The sequence below is a fragment of the Macaca thibetana genome, chromosome X (genome assembly GCF_024542745.1).
Source record: "Macaca thibetana thibetana isolate TM-01 chromosome X, ASM2454274v1, whole genome shotgun sequence".
NCBI classification, from domain to species: Eukaryota; Metazoa; Chordata; class Mammalia; order Primates; family Cercopithecidae; genus Macaca; species Macaca thibetana.
Genome location: NC_065598.1, coordinates 1,175,107 through 1,193,378, shown reverse-complemented (window position 1 = coordinate 1,193,378; position 18,272 = coordinate 1,175,107). Strand labels below are relative to the sequence as shown.

Genomic DNA, 18,272 nt, shown 5'->3' with positions numbered 1-18,272 from the left:
TTTTTTTGCCCCACTCACTGGTCCCCGTCTCTGGATTCAGCCCCATTCCTCCAACACTACTAGACAGACGTTTCCACGTTTTTTTTTTTTTTTTTTTTTTTTTTTTTTTGGAGACGGAGTCTCGCTCTGCCGCCCAGGCTGGAGTGCAGTGGCTGGATCTCAGCTCACTGCAAGCTCCACCTCCCAGGTTCCCGCCATTCTCCTGCCTCAGCCTCCCTAGTAGCTGGGACTACAGGCGCCCACCGCCTCGCCCGGCTAGTTTTTTGTATTTTTTTAGTAGAGACGGGGTTTCACCGTGTTAGCCAGGATGGTCTCGATCTCCCGACCTCGTGATCCGCCCGTCTCGGCCTCCCAAAGTGCTGGGATTACAGGCTTGAGCCACCGCGCCCGGCTCCACGTTTTTTTTTTTTTTGGAGTCTCGCTCTGTCGCCCAGGCTGGAGGGCAGTGGTGCAATCTCAGCTCACAGCAACCTCCGCCTCCCGGGTTCAAGCAGTTCCCCTGCCTCGGCCTCCCGAGTTTCCGGGATGACAGGCACCTGCCACCAACCTCGGCTAATTTTTGTTGTTTTTAGTACAGACGGGGCTTCACCATATAGTGACCAGGTTGGTCTCTTGGCCACGCTGGTCTCGAACTCTTGACCTTGTGATCCGCCCACCTCGGCCTCCCAAAGTGCCGGGATTACAGGCGTGAGACACCACACCTGGCCTTTTTTCTATTTTGAGACAGAGTCCCGGTCTGCCGCCCAGGCTGGAGTGCAGTGACGTGATCTCGGCTCGCTACAACATCTGCCTCTGGGGTTCAGACCTCTCCTGCCTCAGCCTCCGGAGTAGCTGGGATGACAGGCACCTGCCACCACACCCGGCCAATGTTTGTATTTTTTAGTAGAGATGGGGTTTCACCATGTTGGCCAGGCTGGTCTCGAACTCCTGACCTCATCCGCCTGCCTTGGCCTCTCAAAGTGCTGGGATGACAGACGTGAGCCACCGCGCCCGGCCTCCAGCGTCTTATAACTGGCTCCTCTAGGACTTCTGAGAAACAACAGCTTTGCTGCTTTCCGAGGGCGCCAGATGTCCTGCCTGGCTTGTCTGTCCTCTCCGGCCCCCAGTTGTACACGTGACCCTGGCTGCACAGCTCTTTTTTTGAGACAGAGTCTCGCTCTGTGGCCCAGGCTGGAGTGAAATGAAGCCATCTCGGCTCACTGCAAGCTCCGCCTCCCGGGTTCACGCCATTCTCCTGCCTCAGCCTCCCGAGTAACTGGGACTACAGGCACCTGCCACCACGCCCGGCTAGTTTTTGTATTTTTAGTAGAGACGGGGTTTCACCGTGTTGGCCAGGATGGCCTCGATCTCTCGACCTCGTGATCGGCCCGCCTCGGCCTCCCAAAGTGCTGGGATGACAGGCGTGAGCCACCGCGCCCGGCCTGGCTGCACGTCTCTAAGCCACCGTACAGGGCTTGTGTAGCCAGGCAGACTCTAATGTCCGTAAACATGCCGTGTCCACGCTCCTTTTTACCCACAGACCTGAGGAGCTGCCCACATCCGGCGAGGGCTCTGGGATCTGCCCTGGCAGGTTCAGTTGCGCTCACACCCTGAGGCCAGCCTGGGCCCTTTCGTCCCCACCCCGGCCTGACCTCTGCGTCCCTGCCCTCATTCCCCAGAGTTGGATGCAGGCTCGACTTCTGATCCCCTCCCCAGGCCCTGTCTCCCCGTTGGGGTCTTCCCGACCGGGCCTCTGCCGGGTGTGAGGGCCAAACCGAAAACGGGGGTACTTGGAGCTGCAGGAAAAGAGGTGAAAGGAGCATTGCCTGTGTGTGGCGGGGGAGGAAAGCAGGGAGAAGGAATCCAGGCAGCAGTGACGCTGGCAAGGAGGGAGCCTGTCAGCCCACCTGCAGCCCCTGGGGACGGTCCCGATGTCCGCGGCTTTTCCACCTAGAACACGGAACCCTCCCAGGGAGCCCAGGATGAGTCGAAACCGCCCCACTGCAAATCCACACGAAGGATTTCACTGGAACTGCTAAGGAAACCATGCCCGGATTACTGTGTTATAATCTATGAAGTCACAGGAGTGAAAACATGTCCAAGAGTGGATGAAGCAGTTACCACGGCTCCAGGCAGGAACTCGGAGCCCAGGTCCCCGTGGGTCGTGGCTGTTTTGTGGAGGGTGTGCAGGACCCACCAGTCCCCGTGGGCCATGGCTAGTTTCTGGAGGGTGTGCAGGACCCACGGGTCCCCATGGGCCGTGGCTAGTTTCTGGAGGGTGTGCAGGATCCACGGGTCCCCGTGGGTCGTCACTGTTTTGTGGAGGGTGTGCAGGACCCACGGGTCCCCGTGGGTTGTGGCTGTTTTGTGGAGGGTGTGCAGGACCCACAGGTCCCCGTGGGCCGTGGCTGTTTTGTGGAGGGTGTGCAGGACCCACGGGTCCCTGTGGGTCGTGGCTGTTTTGTGGAGGGTGTGCAGGACCCACGGGTCCCTGTGGGTCGTGGCTGTTTTGTGGAGGGTGTGCAGGACCCACCAGTCCCCGTGGGCCATGGCTAGTTTCTGGAGGGTGTGCAGGACCCACCAGTCCGCGTGGGTCGTGGCTGTTTTGTGGAGGGTGTGCAGGACCCACGGGTCCCTGTGGGTTGTGGCTGTTTTGTGGAGGGTGTGCAGGACCCACGGGTCCCCATGGGCCGTGGCTAGTTTCTGGAGGGTGTGCAGGATCCACGGGTCCCCGTGGGTCGTGGCTGTTTTGTGGAGGGTGTGCAGGACCCAAGGGTCCCTGTGGGTTGTGGCTGTTTTGTGGAGGGTGTGCAGGACCCACGGGTCCCTGTGGGTTGTGGCTGTTTTGTGTAGGGTGTGCAGGACCCACAGGGTTGATGGCGGAAGCTCCTGTTTCTCCACTTGCCTCCGGGCCGAGACACGTGACAAACACGGGACTCATCGGGACACAAATGAGGGTTTCTACCCGGCGAAGTGCAGAGATGTAGAGTCTGCTTTTCGGGGCAGGCGCGGTGGCTCACACCTGTCATCCCACCGTTTTGGGAGGCCGAGGCGGGCGGTCTATCATTTGAGGCCAGGAACTTGAGACCAGCCTGGCAAACATGGTGAAACCCCATCTCCACTAAAAATACTAAAAGCAGGCGGGTGTGATGGTGCACGCTTATAATCCCAGCTACTTGGGAAGCCGCGGCAGAATTGCTTGAACCTAGGAGGCAGAGGTTGCTGTGAGCCAAGATGGCGCCACCGCACTCTAGCCTGGGCGAGAGCAAGACTCCAACTCAAAAAACAGATTTTTTTTTTTTTTTTACTACGGCTGGGATTTGTGGAGAGCCCAGGAGAGCCAGCTGTGGATCCCCAGGGCTGCGGTCCCTGTGGCCCTGCCGTGTGCTGGCACCAAGGCCCAACGTTCAGCCTGGCAGTCAACACGGCGTTTCTTGCCTCGCAATGAATGTGCGCAGGGAGCTCGAAGGAAGCTGGCGTGCCCGGCGGTGGGCACCCCCTGTGGTGGGATCCTCACGGGCGAACCCACGGACACACAGCGGCCACTCTGGGGACCCCAGCCGACTCCACTGTTCACGCTGGAATGGGGGCTGGCGTGGCCCTCGGGAGCTGTGGGAGGCGGAGAGGAACGCAGGCCCTCATGCCCATTTGGGTCTCCCCAAGATTCAGCCTGAAAATACCCCTCCAAAGTGACGGTGTGGGAAGTGGGGGTCTCTGGGAGTGATGAGGTGGTGAGGCCTCCTGGATGGGATCCCCACCCTTGTAAAAGGGACTCCGGAGAGCTCCCTGGCCTCTTCCATCGTGTGAGGACACACAGGGAGAAGGCGCCATCCGGAAGCCAGGAACCGGGTACTCACCAGGGACCGAACCGGCCACGCCTTGGTTTTCTGGGACTTCCAGCCTTCAGAGCTAGGAGACACGTGTCTTATTTACAACCAAGCCAAGGTGTTACGGTCACACAAATGGTCTCAGAGAAGGCACAGTAAGTGCAGGTGCCCTGGGGACCTCCAGCATTCACCACGGAGCCCGGCTACACTTCCGCCAGCCTTGGTTTCTACCCCCCTCCTCTTCCCAGCTGTGACCTTGTCTGCTGTGTCCTGGGGGTGCTGGGGAGGCGGCGGCACTGCACGCCAGGAACGTGGGCCGGCCACGGGGGCAGAGCGTGGCCCCACCTGCGTCCCATGGGCCCAGCCCCCATCTGCAGACCCCAGGCTGCCCCGTGGAGAGGTGCGGTCAGGCAGGAGGCCCTCTGTGTCCTCGGTTTATTGTTTTGCAGCAGGATGCCCAACACAGAACATACTTGCTAGTACTCGGCCGTGCAAAAACAGGGGCTAGCGCTGAAGTATAAATGGGAAACATGATTCTTTTGTTTTAAATAAATACTTAAAACACGACTCGGGTCCTACAAGCGTCTGGACTCTAGGTCTCAGTGTTGGAGTGCCTCGCCCATGGGCCCGCGGGGACGCCATGGTTCCCTCCCACCCCGTGATCAAGACATGGAATCGGGGGCCGACGACTGGATCGCGTCGCGCCCCTTCTCTACAGCCTTCCCCGGCCGCCGTCTACGGGCAGGGTCCGGCTGGGAAAAAGACAAATGGAATTTCTCGAAGGTTGATGGTCCGCACGGTTGAGGATTCTACGTGGTTCTCTTGGTTCCCTTGGTGTGTGTGGGGAGGAGGCCGCGGCCCTTAGATCACCTTCTTGAGCTCGTCGTACAGGACCAGCACGAAGGCGCCCCCCATGCCCCGAAGGACGTTGGACCAGGCACCCTTGAAGAAGGCCTTGCCCCCCTCGTCTCTGAAGATCTTCCTCCAGCAGTCGACGGTGCCCGTGTACATGATGTCAGCTGCAACGACAGGGAGACGGTGAGACAGTGAGGGCCTCGCCGCCGAGCTCCTCGAGACACGGACGCCACCTGCACCCCTGAAGACGTTTTACAGAAGTAACACCCCGGACGCCTGAGCCACAGTTCTGATTATAGGAGGGAACCCGAGGCTCTGGTGACCCCGTGCCCTGAGCTCAAGCCGTCCTCGTAAGCCACTGTCTCGAGGAGGGCTGGACACAGGGCTTCAGGCCCTGCCCTGGGCGTCCCCCATCTCCTCCCCTGGCGTCCACGCAGAGAGGGCAGGATCGAGGGTGTGGATGTGGGCGGAGGTTCTAGGAGGTGGGGATGCAGCAATTGCTGCCTGGACCATGAAACCCCCAAGATCAGAAGCCCATCATTCAGGAAAATCGTTCCGCACAGCCGGTTACTTTCTGACACACTGCTGCCTCCCACGCCCGGGACAGTGCCTCCTCTGATGGTTCCTGGCCTCCCACCGGCCCAGGCCAAGGAGCTCCTGGTTTCCCTTCCCACTAGCAAGGGTCTCCCGCCTCCCGAGCCCGCGCGGGTACCTCCTTTGCGCCCAGACTGCATCATCATCCGCCGCCGGACCGTGTCGAAGGGGTAGGAGACCACGCCGGCCACGGCCGTCACGGTCTGCGCGATCATCCAGCTCACCACGATGTGCGTGTTCTTGGGGTCGGGGAGCATGCCTGCGGGGGAACGGCACGTCACCTTCCAGCGCCTGCACGGCCACCGGAGACCAGGCTCAGCCTCCGCTGTGTGCTCACGGCCACCCGAGGTGGTGATGAGCTCTTCCAAGACCACCCGTGCCCCCTCCACGTGGCTGCTCGGTGCAAGCTGATGTTTACAACACCAAAGGTCGGGGCAGGGCCAGGAGGGGAAGAGGCCGCCGGCCACCTACCGGAGCCCAGCAAGACAGTTCCAGAGGCCGGGGTTAGGCCTGTTGGGGGAAAAGCAAGGGCCCTGACCTTCTAAAGGGTCACAGTTACGACGGGAGTTACATTGTGTCCTCAAAATCCACATGCTGACGTCCCACCCCCGGCACCAGGGCCTCAGAATACAACTGTACTTGCATGTGAGGTCTCTGAAGAGGTGAGTAACAGTAAAGGGGGTCAGCAGGGTGGGCCCCATCCTATGAGCCTAGTGTCCTTGTAAGAGCATATGAGGACACAGACACACACAGAGGGACGACCCCGTGAGGACACAGGGAGAAGACGGCGTCTCCAAGCCCAGGAGAGAGGCCTCAGGAGGAACCAGCCCTGCCCACACCTGCATCTCAGACCTCCGGCCTCCAGGACTGTGGGAGAATCAATGTCTGTTGTTTATAAGCCGCCCAGTCTATGGTGTTCTGTGATAGCAGCCTGAGATGGAATAAGACATCCTATAAGAGGAGGAGATGAGGACACAGACACACACAGAGGGACGACCCTGTGAGGACACAGGGAGAAGACGGCGTCTCCAAGCCCAGGAGAGAGGCCTCAGGAGGAACCAGCCCTGCCCACACCTGGATCTCAGACTTCCAGCCTCCAGGACTGTGGGAGAATCAATGTCTGTTGTTTATAAGCCGCCCAGTCTATGGTGTTCTGTGATAGCAGCCTGAGATGGAATAAGACATCCTATAAGAGGAGGAGATGAGAACACAGACACACACAGAGGGACGAGCCTGTGAGGACACAGGGAGAAGACGGTGTCTCCAAGCCCAGGAGAGAGGCCTCAGGAGGAACCAGCCCAGCCCACACCTGTATCTCAGACCTCCATCTTCCAGGACTGTGGGAGAATCAATGTCTGTTGTTTATAACCACCCAGTCTCTGGTATTCTGTGATAGCAGCCTGAGATGGACTAAGACACCTCATAAGAAGAGAGGATGAGGACACAGACACACATAGAAGGACGAGCCTGTGAGGACACAGGGAGAAGACGGCGTCTCCAAGCCCAGGAGAGAGGCCTCAGGAGGAACCAGCCCTGCCCACACCTGGATCTCAGACGTCCAGCCTCCAGGACGGTGGGAGAATCAATGTTTGTTGTTCATAAGCCACCCAGTCTATGGTATTCTGTGATAGCAGCCTGAGATGGACTAAGACATCCCATAAGAGGAGGAGATGAGGACACAGATACACACAAAGGGATGACCCTGTGAGGACACAGGGAGAAGACGGCGTCTCCAAGCCCAGGAGAGAGGCCTCAGGAGGGACCAGCCCTGCCCACACCTGGATCTCAGACCTTCAGCCCAAGGGACCCCGAGGGAATGTCTGCGCATCGATCCCGTCTCTGGGACTTTGCGACGGCCGCCACACGTACCCTTGGCCGTATCGTACACGCCGAAGTAGGCGGCCCGGTAGATGATGATGCCCTGCACGGAGACGCTGAAGCCCTGGTACAGGCCCCGGATGCCGTCAGACTTGGTGATCTTCACCAGGCAGTCTCCCAGGCCCCGGAACTCGCGCTCTGTGCCTGACTTTCCCACGTCCGCGGCCAGCCGGGTTCTGGCGAAATCCAGGGGGTACACGAAGCAGAGGGAGGTGGCGCCGGCCGCACCGCCGGAGGCCAGGTTGCCCGCAAAGTACCTCCAGAACTGCGTGTGCTTGTCCACACCCCCCAGGAAGATCTGCTTGTACTTATCCTTGAAGGCGAAGTTGAGGGCTTGAGTGGGGAAGTAGCGGATGACGTTGGCCAGGTTGCCTCTCCAGAACGACAGCACGCCCTGCTCCTTGGGGATACGGACGATGCAGTCCACGATGCCCTTGTACTGCTTGTCGGCGGCGATCTGCTTGCTGGCGTGCTGGACCTGGGGGACGCAGAGGGTGTCCAGACCAGACCCGGGGCCAACCACCCGAAACATCCCAGCTACAGAGTGATTTTTTTTGTTTTTTTTTTGGACACAAATCATTCTTTCTTGTTGCCCAAGCTGGAGTGCAATGGGGTGATCTCGGCTCACTGCAACCTCTGCCTCCTGCGTTCAAGCGATTCTCCTGCCTCAGCCTCCCAAGTTGCTGGGATTACAGGTGCCCACCACCATGCCTGCCTCATTTTGTTTATTTTTTTTTTTTTTTGAGACGGAGTCTCGCTCTGTCGCCCAGGCTAGGGTGCAGTGGCCGGATCTCAGCTCACTGCAAGCTCCGCCTCCCGGGTTTACGCCATTCTCCTGCCTCAGCCTCCCGAGTAGCTGGGACTACAGGCGCCCGCCACCACGCCTGGCTAGTTTTTTTTTGTATTTTTTAGTAGAGACGGGGTTTCACTGTGTTAGCCAGGATGGTCTCGATCTCCTGACCTCGTGATCCGCCCATCTCGGCCTCCCAAAGTGCTGGGATTACAAGCTTGAGCCACCGTGCCCGGCCTCATTTTGTTTATTTTTAGTAGAGACGGGGTTTCACCGTGTTGGCCAGGTTGCTCTCGAACTCCTGACCGCAGGTGATCCGCCCGCCTTGGCCTCCCGAAGGTGGCATGGGCCACTGTACCCGGCCAGAGTGCATCATCCTGTTTAGGAAACTAGCTTGTGGGCATTACTGGTAAGTTGTCCTCATCTTTCTTTTTTTAAAAAAAGATAGGGTCTCATGCTGTTACCCAGGTTGGAGTGTAGTGGTGCGATCTCACCTCACTGCAGCCTCCAACTCGTGGATTAGGCCATTCTCCCGCCTCAGTCTCCCGAGTATCCGGGTCTACAGGTGCACAACCATCAAGCCCCACTATCTTTAAAAATTACTTTGAGAGATGGAGTCTTACTACGGTGACCAAGCTGCTCTCAAACTCCTGAGCTCAGGTGATCCTCCCTGGGCCTCTCGAGCCGCTGGGACACCCCGCCCTGCTAAGTTCTAAAAAAAATATTAAGCCGGGCACCGTGGCTCACGCCTGTAATCCAGCATTTTGGGAGGCTGAGGTGGGTGGATCACGAGGTCAGGAGATTGAGACCGCTAAAACGGTAAAATCCCCGTCTCTACTAGAAATACAAACAATTAGCCAGGCGTGGTGGCAGACGTCTGTAGTCTCAGCTACTCGGGAGGCCGAGGCAGAAGAGTGATGTGAACCTGGAAGGCGGAGCTTGCAGTGAGCTGAGATGGCGCCACTGCACTCCAGCCTGGGGGACAGAGCAAGACCCCATCTGAAAAAAAAAAAAAAAAAATTTTTTTAAAGATGTGGGGGTCTTGCTACGTTGCCCTGGCTGGTCTCAAACTCCTGGAATACGCCACCCTGCTAAGTTTAAAATAATTATCTTAGAGGGCTGGTCTCAAACTGCTGAGCTCAAAAGCGATCCTCCCCAGGCCTCTCAACGCACTTGGACGCCCTTCTTCCTTCAGTTAAAATAATTTCTTTTTGAGGTGTGGTCTTGCTCTGTTGCCCCCCACTGCTCTCAAACTCCTGGCATCAAGCGATCCTCCTCAGGCCTCTCAGAAGCGCTGGGATCGCGGGCGTGACCTGTCCTTGCGGCCAAACCCATTCATTCCCATCACCGAGCTGGTCACTGGGAGTACAACGTGAACAACGACGTGCTGGCAGCAGTGTTCCTAGGCATCATCTGCTTTCGATAACCCTCTCCCCAAAGACAAAAAAAATGCATCGCTCTGGATCAGAATTACACAAATGAGCTATGAAGAGGGGGGTGAGAACCACCAGTAACCGTATCCTGGTTATTCCAGGACACCTGCGGGCAGGCTCGCTGCCCCGTGGGCCTTAGAATTGCCCTTCACGGTGGACGGAACAAGAGCAGACACCGGCCAGGCGACGGCCGGAAAGGTTGGTCCCAGCCCGGAGGACCCGCAGGATTGAGTTCAAGGTCAAGGCCCGCCCGCCGGCTGCAAGGTGCAGCCCTGGGCCTGGTCCATCGCGCATGCGCCCTCAGGCCCGTGCCGCATCCCCGCCGCCGGCCGGGCCCAGTGCGCACGCGTGGACGTCGCCACGCCCCGCCGCAGCGGTCACGTGACGCTTGCCCCGGAAGCCGGCGGCGCTTGGACAAAGCCATCGCGGCCTTCCACTTCCGGCGCCCGCCTGCAGGGTTCCGCTGCCCGCGTCCCCTCCCGGCCCGGCCACTCGGTTCCCGTCCCCCCATCCCCGGAGCGGCCGCGCCCGCGTCCCCACCTGCAGCAGTAGCTTGACCCGCTCGATCGGAGCCACGGCCGTCTTGGAGATGGCGGCGGCGATGCCTCCGGCCAAAAAGTCCTTGGCGAAGGAGATGGCCTGTTCCGTCATGGTGGCGGGGCGGGCAGCGGAACGGGCGGACAGCCGGAGAGCGGGCGCGGAGAGTGAATGGAGGGCGTTGCTGGCTCAGCCCTGCCGCCGCCGGGACCGAAAGGACGGAGCGGCCACCGCGCAGCCGCTGAGGCGCCGACGCCACGCCCACTCTCCGCCCCCACGCCCCCTCGCGCCGCGCCCATTGGCTGCGCCGCCCGGCCACGACCCACCCCCGCCTGCGTGCCGCGCCCCCGAGGGCTGCCGGGAACCCCGCCGCGTCCCGCCCCGCTCTCCAGCGCCCCGCGCCCATTGGCTGCGCTCCCCGGAGACGCCCCGCCCCGCACCCCGAGGTATGCCGGGAGTCAGGCTCCGCCCATGCGCCGTAGGGGCAGCGCGGGGGTGTTCCGCGGCAGCCTTGACCTTGTGAAGGTCACGCCGCTTCCGGTACCCGAGCGGGCTGGCGGGCGGCTGCGGAGTCAGGAGCCCACCCTGGTACTCGGGTCGCTCCGAGAGCGCCGCCCGCTTTCTCCCGGAGGCCGCGGCTACCCGGCCGGGATGCGCAACACGTGGTGCCCCGACCCCCGACCCTTGACCCTTGACCTCCAGGCGGCTCCGACCCCGTCACACTTTCCCGGGTCCCACTTCGGGAGACCCCGTTTCCTGCCGGAGTGTACCCGGGGGACCCCGCGCCGCCCTCCGCGCCCGTCCTGGGTGGGGGGAGGTCCCTGGGCCTCTGACCTCTGACCCCGCGGTGCCCTCTGCGCTCGGGCTGGGTGTGGGGGGGGTCCCTGGGCCTCCGACCTCTGACCCCGCACCGCTCTCCGCTCTCGGGCTGGGTGTGGGGGGGGGGTCCCTGGGCCTCCGACCTCTGACCCCGCGGTGCCCTCTGCGCTCGGGCTGGGTGGGGGGGGGGTCCCTGGGCCTCCGACCTCTGACCCCGCGGTGCCCTCTGCGCTCGGGCTGGGGGGGGGGGGGGGTCCCTGGGCCTCCGACCTCTGACCCCGCGGTGCCCCTCTGCGCTCGGGCTGGGGTGTGGGGGGGGGTCCCTGGGCCTCCGACCTCTGACCCCGCGGTGCCCCTCTGCGCTCGGGCTGGGTGTGGGGGGGGTCCCTGGGCCTCCGACCTCTGACCCCGCGGTGCCCTCTGCGCTCGGGCTGGGTGTGGGGGGGGGGGTCCCTGGGCCTCCGACCTCTGACCCCGCGGTGCCCTCTGCGCTCGGGCTGGGGGGGGGGGTGGTCCCTGGGCCTCCGACCTCTGACCCCGCGGTGCCCTCTGCGCTCGGGCTGGGTGGGGGGGGGGTCCCTGGGCCTCCGACCTCTGACCCCGCGGTGCCTTCTGCGCTCGGGCTGGGGGGGGGGGGGGGGTCCCTGGGCCTCCGACCTCTGACCCCGCGGGGCCCTCTGCGCTCGGGCTGGGGGGGGGGGGGGGGGTCCCTGGGCCTCCGACCTCTGACCCCGCGGTGCCCTCTGCGCTCGGGCTGGGTGGGGGGGCGGGGTCCCTGGGTCTCCGACCTCTGACCCCGCGGTGCCCTCTGCGCTCGGGCTGGGGGGGGGGGGGGGGGGGTCCCTGGGCCTCCGACCTCTGACCCCGCGGTGCCCTCTGCGCTCGGGCTGGGTGTGGGGGGGGGGGGTCCCTGGGCCCTCCGACTTCTGACCCCGCGGTGCCCTCTGCGCTCGGGCTGGGTGTGGGGGGGGGGTCCCTGGGCCTCCGACCTCTGACCCCGCGGTGCCCTCTGCGCTCGGGCTGGGTGAGGGGGGGATCCCTGGGCCTCCGACCTCTGACCCCGCGGTGCCCTCCGCGCTGGGGCTGGGGGTCCCTGGGCCGCGCCCACCCGCCCTGGGCTCCCCGATCTGCCAGTGTCCGTCGGGTTGGGGGGGCTGCGGCCGGGGTCGCCGTTCCCGGCCTCCCTGTCCGCCCTTCCTCCCTCCCTCCCGCCTTTTCTGCTTCCTCCGCCTCCTCCTCTCCCTTCCCGGCTCTCTCCCGCCCGCCCTTGGCTCCCGTCTCCCTCCTTCCCCGCTTGCCTTTGAGTTTTGCTGCTTTCCCGCCTCCCTCCTTTTTCTCCCTCTTTCCGCCTCTCCCTTCCTTTCCCGCCCTGCCTTCTTCCTTCATGTCTGTCTCCCTCTCTCCTTCCTTTCTTGCTCCCTTTCTTCCCTCTTTTTCTTTTTTCTCCTCCTTTTCTTCTTCTCTCCCTCCGCCCTTCCTGTTTTTTCTTTCCTCCCTCCCTCTTACGGTTTTCTCCCTTTTTCCTTCTCCCCTTTTCCTCTTTCCTTCCCTTCTTCCTTTTTCTCTTTCCTTCCTTCCTCCTTTTTCTCTTTCCTTCCTTCCTCCTTTTTCTCTTTCCTTCCCTTTCTCCTTTTTCTCTTTCCTTCCCTTCTTCCTTTTTCTTTCCTTCCCTTCTTCCTTTTTCTCTTTCCTTCCCTTCCTCCTTTTTCTCTTTCCTTCCTTCCTCCTTTTTCTCTTTCCTTCCTTCCTCCTTTTTCTCTTTCCTTCCTTCCTCCTTTTTCTCTTTCCTTCCTTCCTCCTTTTTCTCTTTCCTTCCCTTTCTCCTTTTTTCTCTTTCCTTCCCTTCTTCCTTTTTCTCTTTCCTTCCCTTCCCTTCTTTTTCTTTTTCTCTTTCCTTCCCTTCTTCCTTTTTCTCTTTCCTTCCCTTCCTCCTTTTTCTCTTTCCTTCCCTTCCTCCTTTTTCTCTTTCCTTCCTTCCTCCTTTTTCTCTTTCCTTCCCTTCCTCCTTTTTCTCTTTCCTTCCCTTCCTCCTTTTTCTCTTTCCTTCCTTCCTCCTTTTTCTCTTTCCTTCCCTTTCTCCTTTTTCTCTTTCCTTCCCTTCTTCCTTTTTCTCTTTCCTTCCCTTCTTCCTTTTTCTCTTTCCTTCCCTTCTTCCTTTTTCTCTTTCCTTCCCTTCTTTTTCTCTTTCCTTCCCTTTTTCTCTTTCCTTCCCTTCCTCCTTTTTCTCCCTTTCCCTCCTTCCCTCCCTTTTCCTCTTTCTTTCCTGTCTCCCTCCCTCTCTTCCCTTTCTCCCCCCTCTCTTTTCCGGTTTGTTTTATGTATTTATTTTTGAGACACAGTTTCGCTCTTGTTGTCCAGGCTGGACTGCAACCTCCCCCTCCCGGGTTCAAGGGATTCTCCTGCCTCAGCCTCCCGAGTAGCTGGAATTATAGGCACCCACCACCACGCCTGGCTAATTTTATATTTTTTAGTAGAGACGGGGTTTCACCATGTTGGCCAGGCTGGTCTCGAACTCCCGACCTCAGGGGATCCGCCCACATCGGCTTCCTAAAGTGCTAGGATGACAGCTGTGAGCCACTGTGCCTGGTGAGCCACTGTGCCTGGTCGTGTCTTTTCCGTTCTTTTCTTTCCTCTCTCCCTTTCTCCCTCTCTCCCTTTCTCCCTCTCTTTTTCTTTTTCCTTTCTTTTATTCTTTCCTGTCTCGCTCTTTTCTTCCCGTCTGTTTCTCCCTTTCTCCCTGTTCTTTTTTTTTTTTTTTTTTTTTTTTTTTTTTTTTCCGAGATGGAGCCTCGCTCTGTCACCCAGGCTGGAGTGCAGTGGCGTGATCTCAGCTCACTGCAACCTCCGCCTCCCAGGTTCAAGAGATTCTTCTGCCTCCGCCTCCTAACTAGCTGGGATTACAGGCTGGTGCCAGCACGCCCGGCTATTTTATTTTTATTTTTAGGAGAGACAGGGTTTCACCATGTTGGCCAGGCTGGTCTCGAACTCCTGACCTCAGGTGATCCGCCCACCTCGGCCTCCCGAAGTGCTGGATTACAGTCGTGAGCCACCGCGCCCAGCCTCCCTTTCTTTTTTCTTATTCCTGCCTGTTTTTCTTTCCTCCTTCCCTGCCTCTTTCTTCTCTCCTCCCTCCCTCTTTTTCCTTTTTCTTCTCTCCTCCCTCCCCGTTTCCTTCTTTCCTGTCTCCCCGCCTCCTCCTTTGCCCTTTTCCTCCCTTTCTCCCGTCCGTCCCTCCCGTCTTTCCTTCCTTTTTTTTTCTTTCCCTCTCTCGCTTCATTTCCTGCCTTTCCCCATCGCTCCCTTTCTTTCCCTCTTTTTTCCTCTCCTCCCGCTCTCTCTCCTTCCTTCCTTTCCTCCCTTCTTTTCCTTCCTCTTCTTTCCGTTTCCTTCTCCCTTCCTTCCTTTTCTCTCCCTGTGCTTTCTCGCTCTTGTTTTTCCTTTATCTCCCTTGTGTATTGAGGAGGTACAGTCCCTGGCTGGGGGTGGACAGCAGGGACCCGCTCGCCCTGGAGAGCGGACTCACCCTGGGTGACTCCTGGGTGCAGCTGTGAGCCCTGCCTGAGGCTTTTTCTGACCTCTAGGGAGAGCGGCTGAGGCTGGGGCTGGAGGTTGGGGCCGGCTCTGGAGGCTGGAGCGGCAGCTGGGCGGCGGGACGGGTGGCTCAGAAGTCACTGAAGCATGGGTAGGTCTAACCTTGGGCCCTTGCTGTGGGGAGGGCGTGGAGACCAAGCACATTCCTGAGGTTCTGCTAGGGCCCCGGCGGTGGACAGTGTCCTCTGAGGACCCAGGACCAAGCCAGGCTCCCTGCAGGAGGCCGGGAGCACTGTGGGTGCTGGGCAGGGGTGGGGAGTTTGCTGGGGCGCTGCGCCCAACAGGCCTGTGTTGGTTTCCCAGCCTCAGCGAGGTCGCGCAGGACGGGGCCCTGGTGCTGGTTTTCAGTGCCTGGGCCCTGGAACACGGTGTTCCCTTTCCAAGTCTGCAAAGCCTGTCTTAGGGGAGAGAAGAAGGTTCCTTCCATGCGAGTGGGGACGGCTAACCATGTCCAGACACTGAGATGGCGCTCTGTGTGCTCAGCCCTCAGCCTGCACTGGCTTGGTGGCTTGGTGACCCGCCAGCAGGGTGGTGCTGTCTGTGGGCTCTGCTCAGGCTCCTCTCCGAGCCAGGAGGATGCCTGCCTGCTTGGGCCTGGCACACAGGATGTGCTTGGCAAGTGCTTCTGGGATGGATGGGTAGGTGGATAATGGATGGATGGATGGATGGATGGATAATGAATGGATAGATGGGTGATGGATGGATAGATACATGATGGATAATGGATGGATGGATAATGAACAGATGATGGATAATGGATGGATGGATGGATGGATAGATGGATGGATAATGAATGGATAGATGGGTGATGGATGGATAGATACATGATGGATGATGGATGGATGGATAATGAACAGATGATGGATAATGGATGGATGGATGATAGATGGATGATGGGTGGATGGATGATGGGTGGATGGGTGGATAATGGATGGATGGATAATGGGTGGATGGATTGATGGATGGATAATGGATGGATGGATGGATGATGGATGGATGGATGGATAATGAATGGATGATGGATGGGTGATGGATGGATAATGAATGGATGGATGAATAATGAATGGATGGATAATGAACAGAAGATGGATGGATGGATAATGGATGATGGATATGGATGGATCAATGATGGACGGATAGATAATGGATGGATAATGGGTGGGTGGGTGAGTGGATTGATGGACAGATGGATGTGCTTGTTTGGCAGATGATTCTGGAATGAATGGATGGGTGGATGGATAATGAATAGGTGGGTGGGTGGACGGATGGATTGCTCGATCGGCAAATGCTGGAATGGATGGATGATGGATGGATGGATAGATAGATGCATGGATGACTGGATGGATGGATGGATGGATAATGAACGGGTGGGTGGATAGATACGTGGATAGATGGATGTGCTCACTCGGCAAATGCTTCTGGAATGAGGGATAACGGACGGATGGATAATAGATGGGTGGATGGATGGATGGATGGATGGATAGATGATGGATGGATTGATGATGGATGGATAGATGGATAATGAATGGGTGGGTGGATGGATAGATGGATGTGCTTGCTTGGCAAATGATTCTGGAATGGATGGATGGATGGATGGATAATGAATGGGTGGGTGAGTGGACATGAATTGCTCGATCGGCAAATGCTGGAATGGATGGATAATGGATGGATGGATGGATAATGAACGGGTGGGTGGGTAGATACGTGGATAGATGGATGTGCTCACTTGGCAAATGCTTCTGGAATGAGGGATAATGGACGGATGGATAATAGATGGCTGGATGGCTGGATGGATAGATGATGGATGGATAGATGGATGATGGATGGATGGATGGATAATGAATGGGTGGGTGGGTGGATGGATAGATGGATGTGCTTGCTTGGCAAATGATTCTGGAATGAATGGATGGGTGGATGGATGGATTGCTTGATCGGCAAATGCTTCTGGAATGGATGGATGGATGAATGGATGAATAATGGATGGATGGATGGATGGATGGATAATGAATGGGTGGGTGGGTGGGTGGGTGGATGGATGGATAGATGGATGTGCTTGCTTGGCAAATGATTCTGGAATGAATGGATGGATAATGAATGGATGGATAATGAATGGGTGGGTGGATGGATGGGTAGATGGATATGCTTGCTTGGCAAATGATTCTGGAATGAATGGATGGATAATGAATGGGTGGGTGGATGGATGGATGGATAGATGGATGTGCTTGCTTGGCAAATGATTCTGGAATGAATGGATGGAAAATGAATGGATGGATAATGAATGGGTGGGTGGATGGATGGGTAGATGGATATGCTTGCTTGGCAAATGATTCTGGAATGAATGGATGGATAATGAATGGATGGATAATGAATGGGTGGGTGGATGGATGGGTAGATGGATATGCTTGCTTGGCAAATGATTCTGGAATGAATGGATGGATAATAAATGGATGGATAATGAATGGGTGGGTGGATGGATGGGTAGATGGATATGCTTGCTTGGCATATGATTCTGGAATGAGTGGATGGATGATGGATAGATAGATGGATAATGAATGGGTGGGTGGGTGGATGGATGGATTGCTTGATTGGCAAATGCTTCTGGAATGAATGAGTGGATAGATGATGGACGGATGGATAATGGGTGGGTGGGTGGATGAATGGATAGATGGATAATGAATAAGTGGGTGGGTGGATGGATTGCTGGCAAATGCTTCTGGAATGAATGGATGGATGGATGATGGATGGATGGATCATGGGTGGGTGGGTGGGTGGATGGATGGATAGATGGATGTGCTTGGCAAATGCTTCTGGGATGGATGGATGGATGGATGGATGGATAATGGGTGGGTGGGTGGATGGATGGATTGCTTGATGAGCAAATGCTTCTGGAATGGATGGATGGATGGATGGATAATGGGTGGGTGGGTGGATGGATGGATTGCTTGATGAGCAAATGCTTCTGGGATTGATGGATGGATGGATGGATGGATGGATGGATGGATGGATAATGGGTGGGGGTGGGTGGATGGATGGATTGCTTGATGAGCAAATGCTTCTGGGATGGATGGATGGATGGATGGATGGATGGATGGATGGATAATGGGTGGGTGGGTGGATGGATGGATTGCTTGATGAGCAAATGCTTCTGGGATGGATGGATGGATGGATGGATGGATGGATGGATGGATAATGGGTGGGTGGGTGGATGGATGGATTGCTTGATGAGCAAATGCTTCTGGGATGGATGGATGGATGGATGGATGGATGGATGGATGGATGGATGGATAATGGGTGGGTGGGTGGATGGATGGATTGCTTGATGAGCAAATGCTTCTGGAATGGATGGATGGATGGATGGATGGATGGATGGATGGATAATGGGTGGGTGGGTGGATGGATGGATTGCTTGATGAGCAAATGCTTCTGGGATGGATGGATGGATGGATGGGATGGATGGATGGATGGATGGATAATGGGTGGGTGGGTGGATGGATGGATTGCTTGATGAGCAAATGCTTCTGGGATGGATGGATGGATGGATGGATGGATAATGGGTGGGTGGGTGGATGGATGGATTGCTTGATGAGCAAATGCTTCTGGGATGGATGGATGGATGGATGGATGGATGGATGGATGGATGGATAATGGGTGGGTGGGTGGATGGATGGATTGCTTGATGAGCAAATGCTTCTGGAATGGATGGATGGATGGATGGATGGATGGATGGATAATGGGTGGGTGGGTGGATGGATGGATTGCTTGATGAGCAAATGCTTCTGGAATGGATGGATGGATGGATGGATGGATGGATGGATGGATAATGGGTGGGTGGGTGGATGGATGGATTGCTTGATGAGCAAATGCTTCTGGAATGGATGGATGGATGGATGGATGGATGGATGGATAATGGGTGGGTGGGTGGATGGATGGATTGCTTGATGAGCAAATGCTTCTGGGATGGATGGATGG

At 57.7% G+C, this 18,272-nt stretch overlaps 1 protein-coding gene across 2 annotated transcripts in view; it reads right to left on the bottom strand.

Annotated features, from left to right (window-relative positions):
• Nucleotides 1–4,210: 4,210 nt before the first annotated feature.
• LOC126946856 (ADP/ATP translocase 3) overlaps nucleotides 4,211–18,272 on the bottom strand; it is a 42,231-nt gene continuing 28,169 nt past the window's right edge. Inside the window, exons 2-5 of one of the 2 annotated variants that reach the window (XM_050777572.1) lie at nucleotides 9,897–10,133; nucleotides 7,125–7,611; nucleotides 5,374–5,514; nucleotides 4,211–4,825 (exon numbers count right to left, since the gene is read on the bottom strand). In XM_050777572.1, coding sequence (XP_050633529.1) covers nucleotides 4,668–4,825; nucleotides 5,374–5,514; nucleotides 7,125–7,611; nucleotides 9,897–10,007 — 897 coding nt within the window. In that variant the 5' untranslated portion in view covers nucleotides 10,008–10,133 and the 3' untranslated portion in view covers nucleotides 4,211–4,667. Of the gene's footprint in view, nucleotides 4,826–5,373; nucleotides 5,515–7,124; nucleotides 7,612–9,896; nucleotides 10,240–18,272 lie in introns of those variants that run through there. The other variant, XM_050777571.1, reaches the window with a different exon arrangement.